At 71.8% G+C, this 9,806-nt stretch overlaps 2 protein-coding genes across 2 annotated transcripts in view; both read right to left on the bottom strand.

The window, feature by feature from the left end:
* The window catches only part of H696_03417 (hypothetical protein), a 7,039-nt gene extending 1,971 nt beyond the window's left edge, over nucleotides 1-5,068 (bottom strand). The window contains exons 1-3 of the mRNA XM_009497283.1: nucleotides 4,663-5,068; nucleotides 337-4,095; nucleotides 151-212 (exon numbers count right to left, since the gene is read on the bottom strand). Of these exons, the coding sequence (XP_009495558.1) occupies nucleotides 151-212; nucleotides 337-4,095; nucleotides 4,663-4,967 (4,126 nt within the window). The 5' untranslated portion in view covers nucleotides 4,968-5,068. The remainder of the gene's footprint in view (nucleotides 1-150; nucleotides 213-336; nucleotides 4,096-4,662) is intronic.
* A 595-nt stretch (nucleotides 5,069-5,663) lies between these two features.
* H696_03416 (hypothetical protein) lies at nucleotides 5,664-8,347 on the bottom strand. Its single transcript, XM_009497282.1, has 2 exons — nucleotides 8,046-8,347; nucleotides 5,664-7,920 (listed from the first exon to the last, which is right to left on the bottom strand). The coding sequence occupies exons 1-2, from the start codon at nucleotides 8,062-8,064 to the stop codon at nucleotides 5,771-5,773; spliced, it is 2,169 nt and encodes a 722-aa protein (XP_009495557.1). The 5' UTR covers nucleotides 8,065-8,347; the 3' UTR covers nucleotides 5,664-5,770.
* Nucleotides 8,348-9,806: the final 1,459 nt, after the last annotated feature.

Below are 9,806 nucleotides of genomic sequence, written 5' to 3'. Positions count from 1 at the left end.
GAAGAGAGAGAAAAGAGAGAAGAGAGAGGAGAGAGAGAAAAGAGAGAGAAGAGAGAGGAGAGAGAAAAGAGAGAGAAGAGAGAGAAAAGAGAGAAAAGAGAGAGAAGAGAGAGAAAAGAGAGAAAAGAGAGAAGGAGAAAAGATGCGCACTTTTGCGGAGATCGCCTTTGGCAGCGCTGCTAAGGGAGGAGCTACAGTAAAAGTACCGCGGCCTGCACCGGTGAAGGTCAGGTGTCAGACAGGAGAGAGAAAGAGAGGGAGAGGGAAAAGGAAAGAAGAAAGAAAGCGACTGGGAGGGAGAGCAGTCGGCACAAAGCCGACACCAGCACGACATACAGGTCTTTGATGAGAGAACGAGCACGGAGCTTGGCCATGGTGTCGTCGTAGGACACCTGTTGCAGGGCTCCGCCCGGCCCGGCCGCCGGCGACTGGTACGCATGCCCGCCGGGGGAGTGCTCCGCATGGCCATTCCCTCGAGCCGCCGGTGTCGGAGCCAGGGAGGAGGATGAGCCGTGGTGGCCGCTGGCCGGGCCCGATCGCGACACCGCCTGGGTGAAGGCAAACTGCGACGAGGGGATCGGGTCGAGGAAATCGAAATCATCCTCCGCCAGGTGCGTCGAGTAGTCGGAATCCGAGTCCAACAGGCCGGCCAGCGAGTCGGAGGACCCGCCCCCGGCAGGGGGAGACGCCCCGGCGCTGCTGGCACCCAGGTGCGATGGCGCCCGGCGCCCGGCCGAGCCCGCCGGCTGTCGCCGAACCAGCGCCGACAGCGCCAGCGGCGCGGTGTCCTCCTCCGGGCCGGCCGCAGGCTCCGGCCCCAGGGCCAGCATCTCATTCAGGGCCCGATCCACCTCGGCCGTGTCGGTGGCCGGGGGAAAGGCCGACCCCCGGGGCTCGGCGCTCGAAAGGCCGGCCCAATGCTGGGGACCCGGGTTCAGTGGCCGGCCAAGGGCCGCCTGGAAGAAGGTCTGCTCCTGGGTCGAAGCGAAGGCCGGTCGGAGGATGATGTCATCGCGATGAAGCTCCTCATAGTACTGCGTGGAGTCGCGAATGTCGTCCTGGTCCTCGTCGGCGCCGGCGACCGAGCGCGACCGCCCAAGGCGTGGCGTCGGAGGCAGCAGCCCCCCCTCCCAATGGTCGTGGTGCCCGAGGGCCGTCAAGGGCGCCGGCAACGGCGCAGCCGAGGGAGAAGACAGCGAAGTGGCCGCCTTGGAGGATGTCGGCGTCAGCAGCAGGGAGGAGACCGCCGAACCGGCGGCCGACAGCGCCCCGGCCGGCTCGTAGCCCGACAGCGACTGCCGCGGATCAAAGCCAGCCGGAAAGGAGAGGTCCGCCAGGCGCCGGCCCCGCTGCTCACAGGCCTCCAGCCAGCAGGGGTGGACCAGGGTCAGGCGCCGGCGCCGGGCCTCGGCCAAGGCCTCCTGATCGCGCCAGGCCCGGCGCAGATCGACCTCCGTGAGGCCGGGGCTGGCCCCGGCGACGGTGCTGGCACGCTGCGGGCCGGGCGCCGCGGCGCTGGCCGCCGCCCGCAGCACCAGCCCAAAGAGGGCCGACCGGTGTGCCACATCCTCCGGCCGCACGGGCCCCTTGAAGACCGACAGGTCAAAGTGCAGGTAGTGCGTGGCCTGGGCCGCGGTGGCCGAGGGGAGGATCGTGGCCCCGAGGTCGGTGGCCAGCTCGCGCAGCACATCGGCCGCCGGGCGCAAGCGCGGGCCCAAAACCAGGCCCACGCCACGCAGGGGCCCCCCCGCCGGCTGGTCGCCCAGGGACATGCCCACGCCCCGGGGCACCGGCGGCATGTCCAGATCGCCGGGCCCCGGCGTGGGCGACAGCAGCGACCGCGAGAGGAGCCCCAAATCCCCGGCACCCAGGTCGAAGGTGGGGGCCAGCAGGGATGCCGGCCCGGCGCCGCCCGTCGGGGTAGTCGGCACGCCGCGGGCCCCGGCCGGAAGACGCCGCGCCCGCAACGAAGACCCCGCCGCTCGGACGCGCAGGCGCCCGGCTGGACCGCCGCCGCCCGGGGTTGCCGGGCCCTCGTCGGCCATCAGCATGAGAGACGATGCGGTGGCATTCACGGCGGCGGCGGCCGCCTGGACCTCGGCATCGGCGCGCTCGCGTCGTGCGGCCTCGGCCGCGGCCCGAGCGGCCGGCGGCACGGCCCCGGCATGCCCATACCGACGAATGTGCCGGCCGGAGGCGTCATTCCAGTCCCCGGGATCCGGGTCGCCCCCCTGCAGGACACACACCAGCCAGCCGGGGGCCACGCACACCGGGCCGTCCGTTGCGCCGGCCGCGCGCCCGGGGCCCAAGGATCCCCGACCCCCGGCACCGGCCCCCAAAGCCGCGAGCTCCTCCAACGACCCGAAGGACGCCCCGGAGGAGAGCATCATCGACCCGGTCAGCACCGACTGCCCATGGGGGAAGGCGTCATACAGGTCGTCGAAGAGCTCCCCGGCCTCCGGCCCGACGGCCGGCAGACCGGCCGCCTCGCGCGCACTGGCCAGGGTCTCCACATCGGTCGGGCCCAGCAGCAGATGCCCGACCGCCGCGTCGGACAGGCGAACCACCGACCGGCCAAAGGGCCCGGCACCGGCCGCACCCGAGGAGAGCCCGCCGTCGGCGGTCGCGGCCCCGGGCAGCCGGGCCTCCGGCACGAGGATGTGCGTCGGGCGTTGGCCCGGGGCCTGGCAGCGAACCGCCGACGAGGCATTCAGCCCCTGCACCAGGAGATTACGCTCGGCCGAGGAAAAGCCCTCCGACAGGAGCACCCGCGCGCCCTCCAGCATCCCGAGCACCCATGACCCGGGGTCGCCCGAGAGAAAGGCACAATCCGCCGGGGCAATGGCCTCCGGGCGTGGGAGATCCGCCATGTCGGCCGCCGGGGAGCCGGCCGCCGGGGCATCCGGCCCCGGTCCGGATGCCACGGCGGCGGCGGGGGCCGGGGCCGGGGCCGGGGCCGGGGCCGGGGCCGGGGCGGCGACGCGCGGCCCGGCCGATGGCAGGCCCCCCGCCGTCATGGCCGGTGGCATGGCCACCGGCGAGCCGGCCGAGTTGGACAAGCCTGGCACCGAGGGGGGCACGGGCTGGGCCCGGGCCCGGCGCGATCCGGGTGTCCGGCCGGAGGACGACTGGTGGTCCGGCCCCCGGCCGGGCTGGGGAACACGCAGCATGTGCTGGCTGTCATCCACCAGCAGCGACATGGGCAGCTGCTGCGGCAGGGCGCGGAAAACCGCCGCCGGGAAGCGCATGGCAAAGTCCCCGACAGGCAGGCCGCACAGCTCGATGGCCCACTTGCGGCTCACCAGCCGCGCATATGGGAAGGCTTCCCACAGGCGGCGCAGGCGCAGGCGGCCAAGGTCCTCGCTGCCCGGGCCGCCGGGGCTGCCGGGGGCTTGACTGCCGCCGGCCGCGTCGCGGCTGTCCAGCCGGTGCAGGACCACCAGGTACGCCGGGCAGAGCACCGCCTGGCCGAGGTTCACCTCGTCCATGCGCCGGGCATACTCCTCGAAAAGGTGCCCCCGGAGCCGGGCCAGGGTGGCGGCCGCCGAGGCCAGGGTCCCCCGGTCCAGCTGGGCCAGCAGCCGGATTGTCGAGTCCACCGAGCAGAGAGCCGGCGCCTGGACCAGCCCCCCGGCGGCCGGGGCCCCCGGCCCGTGGAGGGCCCTGCCCAAGGCCCGGATGTGCCGCTCCACCGAGTGGCGGAAGCGGGCAAGCCGCGCGACCTTGTCGGCCCCGAGCCCGGGGATCGCGCCGGCATCCACGGCGCCGGTGCCCTGGCCGGGGGCCGCCTCCCCGGCGACGAAAGACACCAGGCCGATGGAGCTGCGCCAATCGATGGCCCCGGCCCCCGGCGGTGGCAGGGGAGCCGGCGCCAAAAAGCGCCGGGCCGAGGCCACGGCCATATCCGCCAGGCGGGGGGCCACTGCCTGGCGCACACGCTGCAGGCGCAGCAGCTCCGGCGGCGGGGTCGAAAGCCCGGCCGCCAGGGGGAAGGCCATCTGGTCGGCGGTCGTGGCCTCCGGCCCGAACAGCGGCGGGGTGACATTGTGGGACTTGCACTCCAGGGCCATGGTCTTTTCCAGGTGGTCAACCCACCTGGGCCACGCAGCAGGCCGAGCGGGTCAGAATCCAACCGACAGCAAGACCCGGCAGGGAGGGCCGGGGGGGGGGGGGGGGGGGGGGGGGGCGGGCAGGGCGCGGGTCAGCGAGCGGGACACCGAGGGGCCCCGAGAGATGAAATGGAGCCGGGGAGGGGCGCCCACAGGCCGGCGACCGCGGGGAGGGCTAGGCAGGTCCAGGGCGCTCTCGCGCTGCTGGGTCAGCATCGAGTTCACACTCTGCTTGGAGGTCAGCGGAAAGGCGCTCGCTTGAGATGCCGCCTGGGCGCCATGAGGCGGAGGGGGTACAAGTTCGCACGGAAGGCAAGCAAACGGGCACATGGCAGGGGGAAGGCCCCAACACCAGGCAGGACCTAAGGACCCCCTTCTTTTCCGGCCATTTGGACGGCTGACCAGATGGGCGATTCCACGAGCAATCCCAGGGTCAAAGCGTCAGAAGAGGGGGAGGGGAGTCCGGCACAAGTGGGACAGGCGGAGGGGAGGGGGGGGGGGGGGGGGGGGAGAGAGGGAGGGAGGGAGGAAAGCATGGCCATCGGCAGCGTACTGAATGGTGACGATCGGGATGTTCCACCGGTGCGCGGTCAGGAGCTTGAGCGGAGGCCCGGGGGCAGGGGCCGCGCCTGGGCCGTCGGCGCCGGCCGGCCCCGGGCGCTGGGATTGCGAATACCCGCCATCCGGATCGCCGGGGCCCGGGCCGGCGGCGATCAGGAACCCCGCCTCCAGGGGGTTGAAGTGCGGAGTGACGCCAATCCCAAGGCGCTGCAGGCGCCGTGTGAGCAGCTCACGCTCAGCCCGCGAGAACCCCGTGGTCGAGACAACAATCCGCGTTGCGGGCAGGCTGTCCGTCATGACGACGGAGGCATCGCTTTCGTTCGGGAAATGGCGCAGGTAGGGCGGAGAGGGGAGAGAGGAGGGGGAGAGGGCACAGGACAGGGGCGGGGGGAGGGAGGGGGGGGGGAGGTGGTTGGAGAGCGATGTCGCCGCTCGAGCAGAGGCTCCCCGAGGCCGGGACGCGCCGCGCCTTATGGCCGTTGGCCCGGCGAACACGCCCCGGCCTCGTCCCCCCCCGGCCTGTCTCTGGGGTTCAAAACGGACGGCAGACTCGCCTCGAACGATCGCAGGGGCCCGGCGTCCGAGCCGGGCGTCCCCCCCCCCCCCCCCGCCCTCCACCGCACGAAAGAGGCGGGACGCGCTGTGCCGCGGGGCGGGCCAGGTGGGGGATGTGCCCACGGACGTGTGAGACGAGGGGCGCCACCATCGCCATGGATCGGCCGGGGTCCCCGTCGGGGGCGAGGTAGGCGGGACGGGGGGGCGGGCCGCCGTTGCCGCCCGGTGGAACGCCCGGGCCCGCGCCGCATGCGTGGGGTGGCGGTGGTGGCCCCATCTAGGGGGAAGAGCGGGGCAACTTTTGGGTGATTGTGTCATGATGCTGCCCTTGTCCTTGTCCTTGTCTCGCTCACGACCTCGCCCTCGCCCTCGCCCTCGCCCTCGCCCTCGCCCTTGGTCTGCCCCGGCCTTTCACAGCCCCGGATGTCCCCTTCAGGCGGGTGTATGTGTTGTCTATATTGGGTGGCGCCGGCACATGGCTCGGGCCCCATCGCCTCCGGGCCCCGGCGGCGCACATCGGGGGTCCCCCCTCCACGGGGGGCGCACTAGAAGGATGATGGTCCCGGGGGCGGCGGGCAGAACCCCCCATGCGTGAGTGGGCTGACCCCTCCCCCGAGCGGCGGCCGGACGATGAAGCCGTCCGTGGATCGGGGCGGCCGCGGCGGGATGTTCGTGGCCATGGCGGTGGCCCCGGCAGCCGGCGCCGGGCCGCGGTGGGTCAGACCGGCGTTGCCGCGCGGTGGGATGGGCGGCGATGCGGCGACAGCGCCCTCCTTCTCCAGGGGGGCCTGCTGCTGCTGCTGCTGCTCCTGGCCGCTGGCCGATTGGCGAGCGCGCCGGTGGGCGGCCACCGGGTCATCGGCCGGCCCCTGGCCCTGGACCACCATGACCGTGGCGTAGATGATGGCCGCCGCCGGGACACATGCCCCGAAGATGAGCATGACAATGAAGCCGTTGCGCGTTTGGCGGATGTACCGCCGGCAGGCCTCGATCGAGGCGCTGGCGGCCGTGGCAATGCCATCACCCGCCAGGCGCGGCACGGCCGACGCATCCAAGGCCAGGATGTCCTCCGGCACGCGCGGGAAGGCCAGCCGCGGCAGGAGCGCCGCGAAGTCCACCTGACTCAGGCCGGCCAGGACCCGCTTGATGGTGTCGATGGTGCAGGAGATCGGCAGGAAGACCGACGCGCCATTTTGCTTCCACGTCTTGTCGATCAGGTCCAGGGCATCCAGCACCGGGCCCGGGGACAGCTCCACCGGGCCGGCATTGCTCAGCCGGGTGTACGCTGCCAGGGCATTCTCGATGCCGGCGATTTGGGCATTGGCCCGGCCGGCGGCCGCGGCCGACGCCTCCATGGTCACCTGTAGCAGCCCCTGCGACGCGGCCTCCAGCGAGGCGGTCATGGCCGGGACCACCTGCTCGATGAAGCTATCCTCGGCCCGGTGCAGGCCGAAGAGCACCAGCGCACAGATGACCACCCCGATGAGGCCGATCAGCAGCATGGTCAGCGAGGGGGGGTGATGGGCCACGGCCAGGAAGTGCCGGATCCAGGTCCAAGTGGCGGCGATGGCGCGCGACCACCAGCTCTTGTCGGGCCATGGGCCCGGCTGGCCGGCCGGCCGGTCGCCATCCCGGCCCCGGCCACGAAGGGCACTCAGCCAGAGAACGCGATTCCACCGGTAGGAAGAGTAGGCACTGAGCCCGGCCCCGGTGGCGTACATGACCGCCAGGCAGATGAGCACCGCGGTGCCGATGTCCACCACCATGCGCGCAAAGCGGAACACCTCGTCCAGGGGCCGGTAGTCCACCCGCGCGCAGAAGCTCAACACGTCGTCGGCCCGGGCCAGGGCCTCGCGCATGCTGGCCGCCGCGTCCAGCGGCCGAGACCCGGCCGGCAGCCGGAGGTGATCCAATGTGGGCCGCGCCCCGGCGGCCACCTCGCGCAGGGCCTCCATCCCGCGGGTGATTTGCCGCTGGACGGTGTCGCCCACCAGCGACCCCGGGGCCGGGACCTGGGCCAGGGCCGCCAGCACCGGGCCTCGCACATCCACATCCTCCAATTGGGGGAAGGTCGGTCGCCGGGGGGCCGGCGGCAGCATCAGCGCCGGGGCATTCAGCCCGGGGAAGGTCCGCGCCAGGCCATCCAGCAGGTCATTCCACTGGCGCACCACGCCCTGGGTCAACTGGTCGAAGGCCGACAGGATGCTGGAGGTGATGTTTTCCGCGGCTCGAAGGGCACTGCGTGCCAGCAGCACCGACCCGTCGGCCACCAGCTGCGCGGCATCCGCCTGGCCGGCTGCCAGGGTCAGCAGGCTCTCCAGCTGCTGGTCCACCGAGCAGGTCATCCCCCGGACCAGCATCTCGGTGGAGGCTTCCAGCGCGTCGACCGCCCCGGAGGTGGCCCCGGCTGCCGCGGCCTCCAGCAGCCCGGCCCCGGCATTGGTGGCCGACACCAGGGCCTCGTCGATGGCCTGGGCCGCGCGCTCCGGCAGGGCCACCGCCCCGCGCAGGGTGTCCTCCGCCAGCATGCATGCCCCGTGCGCGGCGGAGCGCGTTCGTTCGTGCATCTGCTCCAGGTACCCGCTCAGGGAGTAGGTATAGCTGGCGGCGATGCCGAGCCCCAAGACCGTCAGGCAGAAGGCCGCGCGGAAGAAGATGATCAGCCCCGCCAGCCGGGAGGTCTTGGACCGTTTGTCTGCCCCGCGCGCCGGGAGGGGTGCAAAAAAAAAAGAGCGAAAGCAAAACCACCGCGTTAGTTGGGGGCAGGGGCGAGGCATCTTCAAGCCGCCGGCCGGGGGCCGTCCTTTTGGCGGCACGTACAGGCTTGCTTTTGGCCCATCCTTGACTGTCGAAGGGGTGGGCGTATCTGTGTGTGTCCTTGTGTGTGTGTGTGTGTGCGTGTCCTTGTTTGTGTGTGTATCGATGGTGCGGGGCGAGCTCGCGGCGCGCGGGACCTCTTCTGGCCAGATGACTCGTCGCACGGCGTCGGCAATCGGGTCGGAGAGAAGGGGTCGCGAGAGGCGGGACAGCGGGGCGGAGGCAAGGGGCGAGGGCCCAAGTCAAGGAGTGTGGGATGAGAAAGGCGGCTCTGTCAGAAGGTGGTGTGTGTGTGTGTGTGTGTGTGTGTGTGTGTGCGGAGATGCAACAGAGGGAGGGGTATTGCCTGCCCGGGGCGAGGAGGCGCCCACGGGCTCCCTCTTCTGCCGCTATCTTCGGTCCGGCCCTCGTCCCCTCCGTCGAAGGCCTTCGCGGGGAACACCACCATGGCCGCCGGCCTCAGCCGGGAGGCTGTGCTGTGTGTCGGGCAGCGACCTTTCCGACCGCGGGCAAAAGCGCAAGCGGGTCCATTCCCCGGGGGCTGCCGTCGCAGGTCCGATCCAAAGGTGATGGAGTCTGGGCCACCGCCAAAGGGCACCGGCAGGCAAAAACCACGGAGCATGCCCCCCGGGCACCGCCTTGGCAAATGATTGCCCGCGCCCGGCTCGGCGATCTCGAGCACCGGCCTCGCGTCTTTCGGCCCCGCAGGAGGAGAAGGGACGCGGGAGAAAAAAAAAGGAACCATCCCCTGCCACGGGGGTCCTCACCCGCGATCTACGAGATCTGGCCAAAGGCCCCCCCCCCCCCCCCGCCCTGGCAACCACGCACACATACAAGCAGGCATCCACCCAACTCTGGCCGATTGCAGGCATCAAAAACAACAGACCGAGGCCGCCCGCGCGCATTCCTGCCGCGTCTACTGACAGAGACGCGCCCGGGGCCGTGGGCCTCTACTAATACCCGCGGGAGTAAACAAACCCGCACGCAGTGCAGATCGTCGCGGGCCCCCTGGCCGGCCTTCGGGGCGCGGGTGGCGGGATGCCCCGATCGGGGCGCGCCCCTCGTTCCCCCGCGGCCGGCCCCGACGGAGTCTCGGACCCCGACGGTACGAGGGCCCCGGAGCACGGGGATGCTCGTAGGGGTGTATCACATGGGCGGAATACTATTCAGCACGAATAAGAGAACCGTTCTTCAATGGAAGCACCGCCCGAGCCGCCCGCGCGGGTTGGCCATGCGATCTCCCGCCATTTCTCCGGCTCCCTCCGGACCGGAGCGACCGGTATCAGGTCATTCGGCCGGCCCGAGGCCCAGTCCCTCGGCGCCGCCTGCCTCCCCCCCCCCCTCCCGAGCACGGCCGCGCCAGGGCGCTGGTGTGTCCTCGGACCCGGCGCTGAGGGTGATCCCCCCCCCCCCGCAGGGAAGACACACTCGCATCATGCACGGACGCACCGGGGGAATGCATGCCCTGTCGCGCACCGCGCGGCCCGCACCGGCTGCCGGACGCCGGCGCCCCACCACGACTCGAGCGTCAGGCTCGGCACTGTGGCGCCCACACACCGCCGACATCGAGCAGCCGGCTGAAGGACCCACCGCCGGGACTTGGGGGAAGGGCGGGGGGGGGGGGGGGCGGAGGACAGACGCGCGGAGGGTACAACTCGAGCCATCTCCCCGGTCAGGCTCGCCGGCCCCCTCGCCACCAAGACCCTCCTCCCCCCACGCTCGAAAGGTATCCCCATCGCCCCGCCCCCTCCCTCCCCCCCCCCT

Source organism: Fonticula alba (assembly GCF_000388065.1).
Source record: "Fonticula alba strain ATCC 38817 unplaced genomic scaffold supercont2.5, whole genome shotgun sequence".
NCBI lineage: Eukaryota > Rotosphaerida > Fonticulaceae > Fonticula > Fonticula alba.
Note: the sequence above shows the minus strand (reverse complement) of the source record. Positions and strands in the feature narration are given on the sequence as shown.